Source organism: Typha angustifolia, chromosome 11 (assembly GCF_048772165.1).
Source record: "Typha angustifolia cultivar Huaian chromosome 11, ASM4877216v1, whole genome shotgun sequence".
NCBI lineage: Eukaryota > Viridiplantae > Streptophyta > Magnoliopsida > Poales > Typhaceae > Typha > Typha angustifolia.
Genome location: NC_133249.1, coordinates 6,100,786 through 6,118,937, shown reverse-complemented (window position 1 = coordinate 6,118,937; position 18,152 = coordinate 6,100,786). Strand labels below are relative to the sequence as shown.

General features: G+C 34.5%; 2 protein-coding genes across 3 annotated transcripts; one reads left to right on the top strand and one right to left on the bottom strand.

Annotated features, from left to right (window-relative positions):
- Nucleotides 1–1,135: 1,135 nt before the first annotated feature.
- Nucleotides 1,136–5,342, bottom strand: LOC140771065 (probable carboxylesterase Os04g0669500). 2 transcript variants are annotated; one of them, XM_073112446.1, is made up of 6 exons: nucleotides 5,090–5,342; nucleotides 4,591–4,643; nucleotides 3,881–4,004; nucleotides 3,678–3,799; nucleotides 1,565–1,652; nucleotides 1,136–1,390 (listed from the first exon to the last, which is right to left on the bottom strand). In XM_073112446.1, the coding sequence occupies exons 1-6, from the start codon at nucleotides 5,238–5,240 to the stop codon at nucleotides 1,374–1,376; spliced, it is 555 nt and encodes a 184-aa protein (XP_072968547.1). In that variant the 5' UTR covers nucleotides 5,241–5,342; the 3' UTR covers nucleotides 1,136–1,373. The 2 variants fall into 2 exon arrangements, with proteins under 2 accessions (XP_072968547.1, XP_072968545.1); XM_073112444.1 differs by having other exon boundaries at nucleotides 1,545–1,652; nucleotides 5,090–5,341.
- Nucleotides 5,343–9,428: 4,086 nt separating this feature from the next.
- On the top strand, nucleotides 9,429–16,805 carry LOC140771469 (mediator of RNA polymerase II transcription subunit 11). The gene is made up of 4 exons (XM_073113044.1): nucleotides 9,429–9,614; nucleotides 9,710–9,826; nucleotides 10,679–10,873; nucleotides 16,351–16,805. The coding sequence occupies exons 1-3, from the start codon at nucleotides 9,561–9,563 to the stop codon at nucleotides 10,853–10,855; spliced, it is 348 nt and encodes a 115-aa protein (XP_072969145.1). The 5' UTR covers nucleotides 9,429–9,560; the 3' UTR covers nucleotides 10,856–10,873; nucleotides 16,351–16,805.
- The last annotated feature ends 1,347 nt before the right edge of the window (nucleotides 16,806–18,152 follow it).

Below are 18,152 nucleotides of genomic sequence, written 5' to 3'. Positions count from 1 at the left end.
AGTTAGAAATTTTGCTCCTCTCACCAAACTTGGAAGATTTTTCTCTCTATATATTCTTTTCGTTTTCCTTTTTCTTTACTATTTATAGAAATATATCTAAAATCGGAGATAGTGCTGTTAAAAAAGGTCCATGTGCTAGTCAAGCTAGCCGGCTCGGCTCGAGCTATATTAGGCTAAAAACCCAGGTTTGCTCAAGTTCAGTTCGATTAGGCTCGTACAATATTATATATATAAGCATAAAATTATTAGATCATAGATCTAATAGTTATTATGATATATATAAATAAATAAAAACTCTATCCTCCAATTTTAATCTTCCCAAAATTTTCATCGGACAAACCCTTCACTATTGAAATCATTTCTTTGTCCTTTCAAAATTTCACACATTTATCATTTTTGTCCACCTCCACAACCCTGCTCTATCAATAGTGATGGAGGCAACGACGACGACGAATCTAACAACAAAGAGGAAGACATCATAGTCGAGAATCTGGTGGCTAAGGAGGTTGGGGAACACGGAGTGGCTGAAGGACTATATGGACCGGCTCGCCTCGTTTGCATTTCAACTCCCTAAGGTTCTCTAAGCTCCAAACTCATCTTTTTTACCGGCCCACAAACTATCGAGCTTCGTCAAGCTAAGCCCGAGTCGAGCTGAGTTGGACTTTTCTAGCCTGAATTGAGCTCAAGCTAGAAAAAATTATTTTCTTCAAAAGTAATTCACTGAGATCGCGCATCTATTTTCCTATTTATCCTAAAAGTACTATAAATAAAGGGCATTCAATGGATACAACCAATATATTATAGAAATACAAAATTCGCACACACTATCTTTCCCTCACAATAAATAAAAATTAATATAAGGTGTTATATACAAAATATCCTAGTAAGTAAGAGATGCTTGTATGCAAATAGGATATCACTAGTCCTATCATCATGGAATAGATTATTTATGAGCATATCACATGAAAATGACTAAGTTAGGATTATGCAAGGTTTCATCATGTTTATAAATTGGAAAATTTTCATTTCACACACTTATTATTTGTTATTGTGATTCAAAAGATCTCCCATTCTAATTCAATCAAGGTCCATCCATGTGCCTTGAACAAAGACTCATCATTCTGTTGTGTTCTCATGAGCACAAAAGTTATTCTTTTAACAAAGGGCAATATCAAAGACAATTACTAGTCAGTATAGAAACATATAAGAGAATCTAACATTACAATCAAGGTGTTTTACACAAACATAATTATTTGAATGAACAATAGTGACTCATGAGAACAAACATTGTGTTCAGAGTTCTTTAAGAGCTCTTCAGACGAACTTTGATCCATGACTGGAAATATTGCAACTCATCGTCCAGTAATGAATGATCAAGATCGGGATATACCTACATTTTTTTTTTCAAGAAATTATAATCAAATAGAAGATATCCTACTAGTTAACAGAAAATATTCTACTTTATATTGCAAGTGCTAATGTTTGGGAATCAAAATTAATGTATACATTCCAACTTAGAATGAAAGAAATCATGCAGGGACTACCTTCAACTCACAACTCATACCAATTTTCTGTAAGAAATTGCAACCGGCTTGCCCAGCCTCAAATAGTACAGTCTCATCAGCCATCCCATGAAACCATAATATTGGTGTCTGCATAAATTAAAACCATCAGTCTACTTGAGCATTTAAGAGTATAATTACTAGCTAACTTTTTAAAAACAAAACTCATACTTGATTAATAGACTAATCGAAGAAAAGTATATATTCGTTACGTGAAGTGGGCTTTGGGGAGATTATTACATAAATTATACAAAACAATACCCTTGTCAAGGATAACCTATGTTTTGAAGCATAATAAATAAAAAAATTTAGTTGATGCATCTGCACTTAAATTCTTAGAGCTTAGTTTTGTCCAAGAAGATCACTTCTACCTTGGCACATCAACTTACACATTTTCAGGTTTGGATATGGTTTAACATCAGGTTATATATTCAATCCTTCGGTTGATCTCTAACAATTTCTTAAGAGAAATTTCGCAAGTTTTAAATGTCCGCATAGCTTGTTATTTTATAACATGTCAGGTGTTAACATGTAAAAATATGACACTCTTGATTTGAATTTCCAAGGTGAGTTGTATTCTATCTCTTCATGTGTTAGTTTATGATAAAATATGTTTCATTTGCTGACTTAAGTGTCAAGAGAAATATTATTATAAGGTTTGACGCCAGAATATTTATAGAGAAAGTTTCAGTTTGCCCCATCTTAATGATATTGAACTTCACACCCTAAGTTTCTACTATTTAGCAAAAATACTTTGTATGATTTAATTCAAAAGGGTCTTAACTCTTAGCAGAAAGGCATCAACAATAGTATACAACAACAAGCTGCAACCCCCAACTATTTGGGTATATTCTATTTCGACCAAAGTTCTCCGTTGTCTGTTGGATGTCCACAATGGTATATTTTTTAACTTTTTAGTTCATTTGGCTTGTTTAGGAAAAAATGCTTACTGTCCACCTGATCTTCTTGTAACCCAGCCATCTAGCATCCAGGTCCATTGTCGTTAATTCTGAGCACTTCATTGCATAATCTTCCAATCACTGTGACTGGTCTGTTATCCAAAACATTCACCCTTGATCTCCATCAGTTAATTGTAGGTCAAGGTATTTCACTATTTCCTCAAATTATAACCTTCTTACTTTTGATAAAGATCTTGCCAATTACCACCTAACCATATTGACCATTTATGTGACAGGAGCAGGCAAACTTGGCTCGTCCTTATTTTATTTCCAGATTTAATATTCTAATTTTCCTACTACTAATTTTCAAGCTGATAGAGTACCACTTCTTGTATTTCTACTACTGATACAAAAATAAAAAAAAGTAAAATAGAAAAGGAAGACTATCCTAATCTCACTTAGTTGGGAACAAAATTCTGTTTTACATATTTCTCATTTGCATAATTTGGATATTTCTTAACAACTTCAACTCAATTGCTCAACCATTCAATCAACTATAGATTTTACATTTTTAACAGGACAGTTAATATTGCCAATAATAATAATAACAATAACCTTAAAACTTCTCATTTTGCACTTCATAATTTCTTATATAAGTGACTTAATTGCAAAATAGTTGATGGAGGACCTGGACCTACATAGAACTGAAAGGTGGAAAAGGATTCATGTAGTTACAACAAAAGATTGCAACATAAGCACCTGATTCATGTACGTGACAGCAAACTATTTGGCATGAAACCTCTAGTATAGTGTCATTAATATTGTATCATTTTCTGAGTTTGCTCAGAAGGAATACTTTTAAAGTTCTTAGTGCTATTTTGAATGGAGGAAATGTAATGAGACAGAAGCAAGTGCATGCCTATGTACATTTGTTTTGGTCCACCTAAAGTCTGAACTGATGTAAACTTGTGATTATAGCTCAAAGATGGGATGCCTTGAAACTTGCTGTGAATTTAATTGTACTAAGGAATATAGACTTTATAAAGACCTGCAATACTAAGATAGACCAAATATTGTTTAGTTTTACACTTCTACTATAACTGGGTGAAGAAGTTCAGCTACATGGCAACTAATAATTCCCAAGCAATCATAACCATGCTGAAGAAGCAAATGCCCAGATAAGAAATCCATACATGTAATTGCTTCAGTTAAATACCTTTCTTGCTTCAAGTGAAATTTGTTCTGCAATTGATGTAGTTAAAGGAACTGAACCGCTGAAGATCACACCTCCTCCCAAAGTTTTTGGGTAAAGCAAAACACTTGCTACTGCTAAGGCACCTGCCAAAGTACTACTAATTTGTAAAGGAAGCCCATTTATCTGTGAAATTTGAACAAGTTATACAATTCAAGATGGTCTACCTCCTTGGCTAAACCCACAAACAAATATGTTATCAGGACTTGTTCCAGCAGTTACTTCCCTATTAATCATAGCATGCACATTCTGGACAGCTTCAAGCACACCTTTTTCGTCTCTCACGGTTTTCTAATGGACAATATTATGTTAGGATACAAGTAACAAACGTATATAGGTGGCTCATAAAAGATATACAATGTAACTAGCTAGCAAAGTTGGAGCTAAGAGCAAATTCTGTATTGTCCCTTTTTCTTGATATATGATATTTGCTTCTGAAGATACAGGACTCTTTCTTCTGTCTCTTTCAAAGTTTCACAGTTTCACAGGTTGTGCCACTGGCATGACAGTCCCTAAGCAAGACAGCCAAAGGAATAAATGCCTATAAGTATTAGCAGATGAAGTAGGAATCTAGTAAACTATCAGCCCATGCTTGAGATGAGGAGATTTTGCTCAACTTTTAACCATATGTTCATTTTTGAGAACTTTATGTTGCTCACAAGAACAAGAGTCTGAATTTATTTTATGCCTTTCTAAGGTTAATCCGTTTAATGAAAACAGTGTCCATATATTCTTGACAAAAAAAGACATTATGACTCAATAAGATACAAATTTTAATGATTAGAAAAAATAAAAAATATAAACCATGCGCCAATGCAACCATATCAGGTTCTTTCCAATAGAATCACAGAGATATACTTCAGTGGGAATAAATTACAGCGGTAATAGGTACTTCAGGAATGTCAAACCATGAAGACATAATAGCACCACCTGCAAGAAAACCTGGACATATTAGCATTCTTAAATTTATAGATAATTAATTGGAAAATGAGAGGTTCTTTTTCTCCTCTGTCTGCAAAATTTAGTTGTTTCCAAATTGACAGTAAATTGTTCCCATTGAAATAGGATCTACCATCGTGATACGACTGAATTAAATTGAAGCTTTGTTAGTAAGAACAAGAGGGTTTAACTTAAAAGAACTGATACAATCTTCATAAAATCAATTTGGCAGAGACAGAGAAAACAGCAGAGCATATTAATTTTTTACCATCATAAATATAGCCATCGCAAGGTACGAAGATTTAGTTGGCCTAAACCATCAAAATCAGAAGTTCAACGAGTACCAACCAACGATTAGCCATTACATGAAGCATATTTATTATCAAAGGAGAAGAGAGAAATAATATAGCCCAAAAAAAGATTCAAGGAGAACGCACCCTTGCAAGTAACGGGCGAGGAAGGAGCTGTGGGAAAGGACCATTTGGTGTTATTGAACTCGGGGGAGGAAGAGAATAACTGTCGGATATGCTCGTAGGCGGGGCCGGAGCCACCGGAGCCATGGAGCCATAGGATGAAGCTATGCGCCATAGACGTTCGGCGTTATGCCCCACCGGAGGAAGTAGCCTTGATGGATATGAACTTGTCTAGCAGTTGACAGGAATCAAAACAACGGCCTATGGGTGATCCAATGTGAGAAGTATGGGGTGTGGTTAAGCCAAAAATTTAAGCTTATCTTTCTCAACTAATTGTAACCGTTAACGCCTTTTTAGTTTATGCTAATTAAGTGGGAAAACATATCCTTTTATAAAAATAATCAATCTTTCCACTATTTTTTCCCTCTAAAATTTCTCATTTTAAGAAACTTTATAGGCATTGTTTGGTTTGAGGCTAAGCTCCGAACTCGATTAGTTAGTCTCATTTCTTAGTCTTAATTTTTTTAAAAATAAACTTAATTAGATATAAAAAAGATAGAAAGATATTTGGTTACTGAACCAGTTCAGAAGTCCCTGAATCAGTTCAAAAAAGATCCCTAAATCAAAGCAAATAAGGTCATAGAGATTACACTTTCACATAAGCCACTATAGTTGGTTTTAAAAGAACTGCTTATAAATTATTTTTAATCGGTGATTTATTTTAAGTTTTGAACTTGTATATACATTAGACAAATAAGCTAGCATTTTTTATAAGTTGTTAGATAATTATACTAACTTTTTAATGAACGAGTAATGATGGGTCAAATACATAGGTGATTCTTTAAACTCATCACCTCTTTAATTTATGGGTTGTTATAACCCAACAATTGTACTATATAATAGAATACAATAGACCTTTTATTTATTAGAGTGAATAGACTAGACGAGTTGAATAATATAATATTAACCATCTTGAAACACAAAATCTAAAATAAACTCTATTATTTGTATCATGTCATAGTCGCAACTCAATTATTATGTAACCTTCTAGAATAATCGTTGTAGTGATGAGTTAAACTCAGGATATCAATTTCATAACTTTATTAATTTATCAATATTAAATAAAGTTATCAATATTATATCACAATAATAGTAAAAATAGTAATATTAGTTAAGTAATTATTATATTTATAATCTTGTCAAATGAGATATTCTAATTATTAATAATATTATTAACATGCTATAGTGGACTCAAAATGTTTTACCTTTTTTTTGGAGTTTTATATAATTATTATCTAAAACTTTAGAAATATCATAATTATCATATATTGGTAAAATATCAAAATTATCATTAAAAATTACTACCTTTCACATATTCCATTATTGCTAGCTTTTAAAAAAGTATTTATGAATACCACCTAACCATACCAAAAAAGCTCTATAAAAAAAAAGCTCTATAAACTATATATTTTTTATTTAATTTTAATAATTTTTAAGCCCGTAAGCTAATCAGATAATAAATAAATTACTTATTGCTCATTTATATCTGAGTGAAACGAGGCATAACAAGTTAAATCTATTTAAACTCATATCTATATTATGGATTGTTAAAATATAATAATTGCAACACATATAAGAATATAGTAAGTATATATTTTTATAATTAATTAGAGTTCAAAGGCTAAGTGGGTTGGATAATACGAGATAAATTTTCTTCAAATATATTACTTAGAATAAGTTCTATAATCTATATCACATTATACCTACAACTTGATATATGTGTCTTTTTCTATAATTTCTATATAAACTCAAGTATGAGATTGAAATTAAATGTATAAGTTTTATGGCACCAATATTTTGTCAAAAAGATATTATTTTAATAGTATAATATTGAGTGTTAGTTATGTTACTTATGTATTTATAATCATATCATATAACATATTATAGTTATCTATAAAATTATAAAGAACATTATAAATAACTCGAAATATTTTTATTTCTTTTATTTTGTTTGCCTTTTCATATAATTATTATTTAGAACTTTTCAAGCATCATAATTATAGTTTTGTCTTTCAAAAGTATTATAAATGCTATTGAATACAATTCTTTATTTTTTAAAATAATATTTATGAATTATTTTTAGTTGATCATTGTTTCTTCATTTTTTATATATTTTTAAGTCGCAAATTAATGAGACATAAAAAAATGACCATCATAATACATAGGTTGGAGACTAATTATTAAAGATATATATATATATATAAAAATGGGTCAAACCTATATAAGCCAAATTAATTCAAATTCATGACCTTGTCATGAGTTAATAAAAGTTGACTTGTGTGTGAAAGAATAATAGTTATATTACTTTATTGATTATAGTTTGTTAGCTAAAAGGGTTGGATAATATAGAATCAATATTTTTTAAATACAATGCCCAAAATGAGCTTCATCACCTTAAAATATTCTTTGCATGTTCTAAAATTTTTAGAAAAATTTCATAATACACTTATAGTAAGGAGGAGTTAAATTTGGGGCATGAGTTCAACACTAATCTTTTGCAATTTGATACCATGTTGATATTAAAATTAATATGTGTCAATTAAGCTATTTATATATTTAAGTGACATTTAGAATTAGTGTAGCATTTTTTTAAAACTTAATTAGCGCATACTAACTAGGTTTAGTAATTCAAATCATGTTTAAAAGATGCCATAGGAAAGGGAAAAGATTAGTTAGAGACTAATTTAAATAAGTTCAAGGGGATTGTGAAATTATTATATTTGTACCTATAGTGCATTTCTCAATTTAAGATAAGGTATTATAATAATCAATAATATTATATAAGACTCAAGACATTTTCTTTTCTTTTTAATTTTTTTTACATAATTATAATTTAAGACTTTTCAATATCATATTTATTATTATATTTTTTTAAATATTATAAATGACATTGAATTAATTGATTTGGCATATATTATTACACCTAGGTTTTAAAATAATGTTTATTTCTTAAATAATGGATGAAGTAACCTTCTCTTAACATATAGATTGTGGCCTAAATTTTCTTTAAACATAAAGTTGAACTGAGATCTATCATTTGCATCATATTTAGAGTTGGCTCAAAACTTTTTAGAGGCCTTAAGTAAACATAATAATTTATCTTTTAGCATTATACTTAAAATACATATATTATATAAAATTTTAATTTAAATAAATATTTAAGAATTTTTAAAAGAAATGATATATTCCTTGAATAGGCCAATAGAAAAATATAAGCTATCAATAAATAAAAGATTTTGTGTGAGATAACATGGTTTTTATCTACTATTTATGTTATAAATATGTTTGATGTCTACCAAGAATCAATTAAATAAACCATAAAATTTTAGTTTAAGCTAAAATATGTAAGTAAATATGTGAGAGAAGAGATAACAATATTTTTGCATCTAAATAAAGCTAATTAAAAGAGAGATTAAATATAGAAAAAAAATAATTTTAAATTTTGTGTTAGAAAGGAAGACTACAACATTTGAGAGTTTTCTTTCTCTTTCATTAGAAGTGTGGCTCCTATCAATTTGAACAAAGAGAGATAATGCATAAAAAAGAAAAAGATAATTTGATAAAAAAGAAATACAAACACTCAATTTTTGTAAACAAATTTAATTTATCTAAAATGAGACTAAGCAATAAGTCTAACAAATTGTGTTACAGTGCACTAAATAAAAACTGTAGTGATTTATATGAGGCGATAGTCGTTTTTAGCAAGCCAGTTTTTTACTCCATGGGCTTAGCAAGTCGACTCAGTGGGCTTTCCAAGTCAGGTAGAGTTAAAAAAAAAAGAACTCCATTATCCAAAACAAGCTCTAAATCTCTCATAACGGTGGACGATAAGTGATGCGATAGCAAGCGGAGCAAGGTGCAAAGCGGTTCTCTCTTCTATAAGCTTTCTCTTCTCTCACTCTCATCACTCACATCGGCGGCCACTGTCTCTTACTCTCAATCTCCCACGAGTCAATCTTCTTCATTCTCGTTTAGTCACTCTCCCATCCACCTCTCAACCCTGATGGCAACCTCCGCCCCCCCTTCTCTTACATTGTTTCGCTTGCACTATTCTCTTTCACTCTCACCCCCGATCATACCATTCTCTTACGAACCTTGTCACTTTTAGCTTTTTCACTCCCTCTAGTTAGTAGATTATTGCTAAATTGTTAATTAGCTTTTATTTATTTGTACTAATAAACCGTTACTTGTGAAATAGAGTGGAGTGTGGAGCGTTTTTGAATGATTGTTTGTGAAATGTGAATCATGCTTGTGATTTATGAATATATATATATATACATATATATTAAAAATGCCAAGAGCTATACGCCTATTCGGTTGGTTGACTGCCAGCATACTCCGGGCTCTTTTTGAAACATTGAAGAAAATTTCCAGTCCCATAACCTGACCTAAAGCAGGAATTTAAAGCAGTCTCCACTCTTCTCTTGTGACAGGAATGGGTCCGCAGAGCCAGAGCACTTCGCTGCAGCGCCTTCACCATGTTGAGAAGGTATCGATCACAACTCCACATCCTTAAACCGTAAAACTCTTCAATACAACCCTTTCTCTTGGTCGTTTTTGGCTTCATCTCTCTCTTAATTGCAGCGAGTAGTGAGGCTACTGGAGCTTGCGGGATCCGTCATGGACGAGCTCGCCAATCCCACTGGCCCAAGAACCGATGCCCTCACCGCCCACTGCCGCGAGTTCATGCTTGCCATCAGGGTAAAAAAAAAATCACTTCTTTCCTCTTTTAAGGTTCACGATGCCGGCATGTTCGAGAATCGAGTGGAACTGTGGAAGGTATCTGAAGGGAAATTTGGTGGAAATCTAGGAGGTGGAGATAGGATTAGATTTGGTGGGTCGGGATTGGAGATTGTGATTTTGATGTTGGGGATTTAGATTATATGAAATTTTCATGGAACGGCTTAGGTATCAGTCATTTTATAATTCAATCATAAAATTACTATTTACTAGGGCGCTTCACTTTAAGGGTGCTAACAATAAATCATCCTCAAATTTGTGTTTTGTATGTTTTTCCTTTTGAAGATGGAGGCAGATCTTAATAGATACCATTGCCATACGATATTATCGTCTTTGTCATCTAGGTCCTTTCATGTGTAGGTAGAATTTAGAGGTTTGCTATTTGGGATAATGATAGTATTACTATTAGCTATGCCATTCTCTCTTTAAAAGAAGGGCAAGGTCTACCCTCTTTTATTGCTAAACCCAAAGAGCTACCTATGTAATGTTGGTTGGTTCTGATTGAATTAACTTTGCAATCACAAATTATTTCAAATTGTGAAACTTATTGTTGCTTTATATGAGGTTTTTATTTGATTCTCTTTTGGGGTGGCTAATGATGTAGCCTCATCACATACATGTATGATGGATATTTGCTTCAAAAGGTTACCTTTTGCTTAATTTGTAAGAATGAGTGCATTTGTCTTTTCCTGTTTTATAAGTTGCTGAATATTTGACTATTTGGTAATTACTGTTAACGTTTCTTTCATCTTAATACTTGTAAATAAATCACAATTTTATGATGTGATTTGAGAATCAGTGGAACTGTAACAGGAGATACAGACAACCTTACGTGAAGAAATCAAAAGTGCTTGTGAGTATCGTCCATTTGAGAAGTGCGATTATAATGCCAGAATTTCTAATGAGATATGCTGCAAGAAGTTGGAATATATAATTGAACAACTGGATGCCATGCAACAGAACATTGATCAGAGTATGGATGGAATTTAAAAATTAGATGATTTGCTGGTAAGTACATTATCACATTTCTATATTCGCATTATGTTATTCTTAGTGAAGACCCTCTCTAGTAATGTATTAGATTTGAATGCAATACTAATGCATGACATATAATTGAGTTGCCTTTCTGACATGGCCATTTATTTGAGATTTCACCTTCTAAAATGTCAGGTTCTCTCAAACGTAGAAGTCACTAGTCTAGTACTATGAAGAATTTTGAAGAAGGTTAAATATTATGTGCAATAAGTTTGCTGGTATAGAATCTGGAAATAGAGCATCTCTTAAGAATATGTAATTAGTTTTCTTGGAAAATACAGGAATGAAATAAATCCTTTCTGTGCCAATAGATGGATGGTAACTACATCCTTAGTTTCTTTATTGTTAGTTATGTTCATAAAGAAATTTCTATACCCTGCTAAGACCGTTCTCTGCAAAGAATGCCATTGCCAGCTGGCATCAACACCTTGTACAGCCTCATATAAGAGTTGTTTTACATATATCCTGGCTATTGACTAGTGGTAAGAGAACTAAGAGATGCTTCGTCACATGATCACCAGTATAGATTTGCAAGAGATATCGCTCATGTGCTTGAGGCTTCTTTTCAGTTGCCAGTTTCATCCTATTGAAAATTGTGTCTTCTACAGTCATTTTATTTTTAAGGCTATCTAATCTTTCATGGCTGTGCATGCATGAGCTTATCTGGACTGTGGATGTAATGTTACAAACAGTTTTTAACATAATTTTGTTTATTTAGAATTTTTCATCTGATAGTGTGCACGTGTATGTGCGCATACATACATTCATGTGGTTTTTTTTTCCACTTTTGCCTCTAATAGTTGTTAAGCCATGAACTACTGTCTATTTTGATTTGATTACATTGAAAACAAAATGAATTTTGGAATCTTAAAAGAATAAGTGCTAGCTGAATTGGAAGCGAGGCAAGAGAGTGGGTCTAACTCAATTGACATCCTCCTGGTGGTTAGGAGGTTAAATAATTGAACGTAGTATTTTCTATGCATAATATTTCTTTTGATAGATTTTTCCCCTCTGGTAGTTGTTAGCCATGACCTGTTGTATATTTTAATTTGATTCTGTTGGAAAAAATGGATTTATTGCGAAGTAGATTAATTGGATAAAAGGGACAATGTCTTCTAGCTCCATTGCAGAAAATTAATGGGAAGCTGGGAAGTTACTTTAAGTGTCAGAAGGGTTTGAGACAAGGTGACCCACTTGCCCCTTTTTTATTTATATTGGCTGTTGATAGGCTGAATAGAATGTTGCAGTTGGCAAAAGAGCATGGCCCGGTTAATGGTTGAAGTTCAGATATTCTTAATTTGAGTGTAATCAATTTGCAATATGTAGATGGTATATTGATTTTGTCAAAGCTGATGTGAAAAAAGTGGCAGTGTTAAAGTTCCTCCTTTATTATTTTGGGAGCATTTTAGGGTTGAAGATAAATTTCAATAAAAGCTCTCTAGTTTATCTCGTAAGTGTTGAGGTTGAAGATGAGAAATTTGTCTCTCTGCTTAATTGCAGGATTAAGCAATTGCCAGTGAAATACTTGGGTTTACCACTTCATAATCAATCGCTCAGAAAACAAGACTGGTTACCTATCATAGAGAAAATTGAAAAAAGGTTGCCAGGTGGAGAAAAAACTTTTATCATTGAGAGGCAGACTGGCCTTGGTAATGTGGTACTCAGCTCCATTCCATTGTACTACTCGTCATTCTTCAGTATTTCCATGTGGGTTACAAAGAGGATTGATCAACTAATAAACAGATTTTTATGGAAGGGTACTAGTGAAAAAGGCTGCTGAATATCACCAATTTAATTGCAAATGAGTTTATATGAGAAAAGAGTTTGAGGGTTAGGTGTCATTAGTATGAAAGAAATGAATATTGCTCTCATAGCGAAGTGGTGGTGGAAGTTACTGGTTGGAGAGAATCATGTTTGGCTGATATAATCTGTCAGTGTTATTATAGGTGACTAAAAATGAATGAGTTCAATTTACTGGCATCTAATAGGGTGTCGCCCTTTTGGAGAGGAGTAATACATACAAGAGCTCCCTTTAAAGCTGAAACTCTTAGAAGTATTGGAGATGAGCTTAGTATCAAATTCTGGAAATATATTTGGGTGGGTGAATGCTTATTGGCTACTGTGTTTTCTAAATATTTTGGAATAACCTGGGATGAAAATGTCTTGGTGTTAGAAGTTTGGAATGGTCCAAATAGGAATTAAAATTTAAAATATAGAAAAATGCTTGATTCTGCTTTGCAGGATGAAAATTTACTTGTATAGCTCTTAGATATGAAGTTTCGCCAATTAAGGGGATAAAATATACTATATGATGGAAATTTGATACTCATATTTTCATTGTGAGATCCCTATAGAGATTTCTAAATAATAGAGGTCGTATATCTCAAGTGGTTCCTGGGTTGTGGAAGATGGGAATTTCTTTAAACATTAAGGCTTTCATTTGGTTTGTTTCTAATAGTAGAATTAACAAGAGATAATCTAGTCAGAAGGCATTGACTAGGGAATAACTACTATAACTTTTGACAAAAGAAAATGTCAAACTGATATAACCCTAGGGTTAAGGTTTTATCACTTAGATCAGGGATTGCTCGAAACTAGCCAAAAAAAAAAAAAAAAGTAAGCTCGGCCTTATGCTCCCCGAATTAGCTTGTAGAATGGGTCTCGTTGGCTGGGGCTTTTGAGTGTCTCGGGTAGTAGAGAGTGAATCTAGGCTTAGGATTGGGTTTGTTGGATAGTCTAGACCTTAGGAAAAGTGAAAATTTGAGAGGGCTCGAGAATTATGTGAAAAAGAGGGTCAAAAGTGAGAAAGCTCCGAACCCGTTGTTTGGCTGGATCAGTTGGGGCTTTTGGCTTGCATGAGCATGTGAGGAGTTCGAGCCTAATATTTGACCAGGACATGGGTTAGGGTCTTAGCAAGAGAATGATTGAGGTTTTGCTGGGTTATTGACATGAACACGACTTAGACACGTGGAAGCCTTGAGCTAGCGTATGGGCGTGCTTAACGGGTTGGCTTGAGCCTGGTTTGGACTTGGGTGCTTCTTGGTGCAGTTGGGGTGAATCAAAGGGTGGGAGTTAGTTGACTTGGATGTGGGGAACCCTAGTTAGGATTTCAATAGTGTTTGGAGCAAGGATGAGGGCTGCTGGTGTATGAACACGGCTGTAGATCGAAGGTGGGTTGGCAATAGCTTGAGGGATGGACATGGCTAGGACAAGGCAATGAGGGCTGTGGCTTGTGGCTGATGTAAGGTTCTCAATCAAGGTGGTGGCTGGCGGTGAAAGATGGTGGTGATAAGATGGGGCTAAGTGGAGACAGGGTGGCTCAGTCAAATAGATGGTGCGGTGTAGGCGGTGATTGCAAGTGGGGTGGACTCACTGGTGTTTAAGGATGAAAGCCGTGTGAGGATAGGAATGACTAGGGCAAAGAAGGCCGGGGAGAGAAGCTAGAGACAAAGGAGAAAGAGGAAGAAGATATGTTTAATAATCAAGCATAACATAAATCTGAGTTGCTCTCCACATTTTATGACATATTGGAGGCTAACTCGACTAGCCTAGCCGGCTCGACTAGGACTCAACTAAATTAAGAGATCACTTGGTTATAGATTGAACTAGAGTTGGACTAACTTATGCGAATTAATAAGGGCTTGGCCATCTCGGTTGGCCTGTGGTCTCGGACTAATTTGGACTCCGATTAAATCTGGACCGTATCATTCCAACACACTTCTATCCACCTTGACCTCAAGATAAGGCTTCAAGCTCCTTTGGATTGAACTCAAGTAGTTTAGTCCCCCCTGAATTTAGCTCGTTTGAGTAAGCGGCTAACTCGGCTAGATTAGGTTGTTGCGAACTTGCGATAATGCATCTGTGGCCTAGCTCTTCGTTCCCTTGTACACCATCTTATTATACTACTTGGATACCCAATTTTGTTGTGCTAGTGTATGTATTCACTGCCCTAATAAGTAAGGTAAATTATGCTGATTGGTGCGAATAGTGAAGCGAAGCCCGATAAGATAAGGACGTCGCTTCTTGACGGCATGGGTGATCGCTAACATCTCTCAATCACAAGTGAATAACTGCCGAGATCTAAGTGAGAGAGCCTTACTGATATAGGCTATAGGTCAATCTTCTTGCATAAGCACGGGTCCAATGCTGGTTCCTAGTGCATCACACTCCACAAAAGTTGTTCAAAATTGAGGAGCACCAAAATAGGAGCGGATGTAGTAGTTGCCTTCTACTTCTCAAATACCTCGTGCCTTGTCCATCCACTTCAATTCACCCTTTTCAATAAGGCCACTAACGGGGCAGCAAGCTTTCCATAGCCTTTAATGAACCGACAATAATAGCCCGTAAGCCCAGGAAAGCTGCATAGGTCCTTTGAGTTCGTCAATAATGACCATCTCACAATATTAGCTATTTTTTCTGGGTGTGCCTCAACACTTGTTGCTGAAATATAGCCTAAATAATCCACTCTTTGTTGACTCTAGAGATGCTTTGATATTTTCACATATAGGTGGTTTCAGTGGAGTAGCAATAACACCTCCCTATAGTGCTTCAAGTGGTCCTCTCACGTTGCACCAAAATGTTACGAAAGAAGACAAACACATACCGATGTAAGAGGGTCTGAAGATGTCATTCATGAGTCCCTGGAAGGTTCCAGTGTGTTGGTGAGGCCGAATAACATCACCAAAATCTTATACTACCTATTGGATCTGATGATATCTAGCCCTTAAGTCCAATTTGGAGGTACGTCATTCTCGCTAGCTGATCCAGCAACTCCTCCATGACTAGAATAGGGTATCGGTTTTTGATGGTAATAACATTTAGTGCATGACAATCAATACAAAAGTTCAATGTTTTGTTCTTCTTGCATACTAGTAGCACAGGCGATGAGTAGACACTATGACTTAGTCGAATAATTCCATTATCTATCATCTCAACAACTAATCTAGTGATATCTTCCTCTTGAACATGTGGGTAATGATATGGCCGCATGTTCCTTTGACCCGTAAGGGGCACTATCTCAATACAATGTTTGTGAGATCTTGCCGTTGGGAATCCTTTTGGCTCCTTGAACACCTCACTGAATTTCTGCAACAATGAAGCTAGATCAAGTCGCCGCTACACCTCGCCTCGGGTAATCCGATCAACAGATGCAAGGTTGCGTCTGTATCCAATCGCTGCCCTTCCAAGTGCACCTCTTGGTCGCAACTTTGGAAGTCCATAGTAACTCCCCAAGGTCAAAACTAACCTTTCCAAGCCCTTGGAGCTACTGAATGCCAAGTACTACATCCGCTTCTCTAAGGGCCTGTAAATAAGAAACAGTGGAGAGTGTGGATGGCTGCATATCTTTGGTCTGTATGGATTGAAAAAATAGTAGAACGTTTAGAACTATCATCTGAAGCAACTTCATGAGTTGTTTCATCGAATTAACTTCTTGTTTATTTTTTGGGCAGGTATACAAGGAGAGAACCAACAAAAGAAATCCAGACTTCTTATGTATAGAAGGGAAAAAGAGATTATTGCGTTGGATGACTTACTTGCTATTTGATTTGATGACTTTGATCCAGATGTTTTGGATAGTTGCTGGGATATTACTTTTGTAAATTTTGCTCATACTTAGGTATAGATGTTGTTTTGTTAGATAAACTTGGTTTTGGTGCTATATTTTGTTGTGAGATGATACATTTCCTCACTACCTAATTGGGTGTAGCTTCTTGATTAGCTTGAGCTTCTGATGTAAACAGTGGAAGTATCTGTGGCAGATGGATACTATTTTGGCTGTTCCGTAATGTTGAGCTGTGTTACCTTCTTAATTCAAGTCAGAAAGTGACATTTTTTGTTGTAAATTAACAAGATGCTCACTCCATATTACATGTCGTATATATCCTTGGACACCCGTTCTCTGAAATGTCGTCAACCTTGTTGGACTTCATGTCAGTTTGTACTTCTCTAGGTCAGAGATGCTGTTTCTCTTTATTATACCTAATGTTTCTCGCATTACATATAACCACAACCTTGCATAAGTAATCTTTTGTTTTAATCATTGTTAAAATTAACGAATTTGCATTTGCTTTGCCTTTTAACTTTTCACTTCCAAGGTCAACTGCATCCAATGTTATTTCTTGAGCAGTTATGGATGATTCATGTTAGAGGAATGTACGCAGTAGCACAAAGAGAAGCAAGAACTCTCCATCAGAGAATAGCTCGAGCAACACCATAATAATAGTGAAGAAGCGTTTGATGAAGCAATTGATAGCTTGGGAAGAATCTTGACAATATTCTTCTCTTCTGAAAAGGCTACTCCAGAAATGAAGTTTCTCCACACTTATGGATGCTTTAATTAATTACAAGATGGGTTTTCATGGAGCATTTTGTGAAGCTTTTATTGCTTTTTTTTTCCTTCGTCTAGAACTGATTATGGTTGCATTCTCTGAATCACTGATGGCATTCAAAGTGGTTGCCCATCACAACATACAAAGATTTGTGTCAGGAACTCGTGGAGAATCATATTACCTCTGATTCATCACATTGTTGTACTATCTAATGCTTCACTTATCAGCCCTGCAACTCATTTTTGAGATAGCTCCATTCAACATCAGTTACGCTTCATCGACAATGTAGATAAGATAAGTGTGGAACACACTTATGCAGCTCGTAGACAGTTTCAGATTTTTTTTTTTTGTGCTTAATTGAGAGGAATACCATATTTATATCCATTATTATTATTATTATTATTATTATTATTATTATTACTTTTGATCATTCATCGGTCCGAAGATTAGATATGGGCTGGACAAAGAACTTAGGCCTCACCGAGCTTTTAACTGTCTAGTATAGGCTTTAAGTTATATGTGTCGCCGAACAATTACTCCGAACTAAATGCCGCTGAGATCTACTTCAAGCCGTTGCGTTGCCGAGTTGTTCCTCCAAGCTAACCATACTGTTGAGTCATCAATCGAATCGAGCTAATTCATCAAACTACCAACCTCCAAATAATTTCTTCATAAAATTATTTAGGGTTAGAATTGAACCTATGACTTCCTTGGTCACGAAGAAGATACCTATCTAACTCTACTTATATCCATGATTCAGAATGCATGTATCTGTTGTTTGGTCGCTGGTATCGGTCTGGATCCAATGGAATCGAATAGCACCAGGATTGTGATTCGTTACTTTACTGCTAGTTTTGGATTGCATCGATCCACATTGGAGCATCAATGCATCTTTCCCTTGTGTCAAGTCATGCAAGTGTTAA

Coding starts and splice junctions, on each gene's coding strand:
- LOC140771065 (XM_073112444.1), bottom strand. CDS start 5,240: ATGGCGCATAGCTTCATCCTATGGCTCCATGGCTCCGGTGGCTCCGGC. Junction 4,644..5,089: donor CTCGCCCGTTACTTGCAAGG/GTGCGTTCTCCT, acceptor GTTTTCTTGCAG/GTGGTGCTATTATGTCTTCA. Junction 1,391..1,544: donor GTATGAGTTGTGAGTTGAAG/GTAGTCCCTGCA, acceptor AAAAAAATGTAG/GTATATCCCGATCTTGATCA.
- LOC140771469 (XM_073113044.1), top strand. CDS start 9,561: ATGGGTCCGCAGAGCCAGAGCACTTCGCTGCAGCGCCTTCACCATGTT. Junction 9,615..9,709: donor GCCTTCACCATGTTGAGAAG/GTATCGATCACA, acceptor TCTTAATTGCAG/CGAGTAGTGAGGCTACTGGA. Junction 9,827..10,678: donor AGTTCATGCTTGCCATCAGG/GTAAAAAAAAAA, acceptor GAACTGTAACAG/GAGATACAGACAACCTTACG.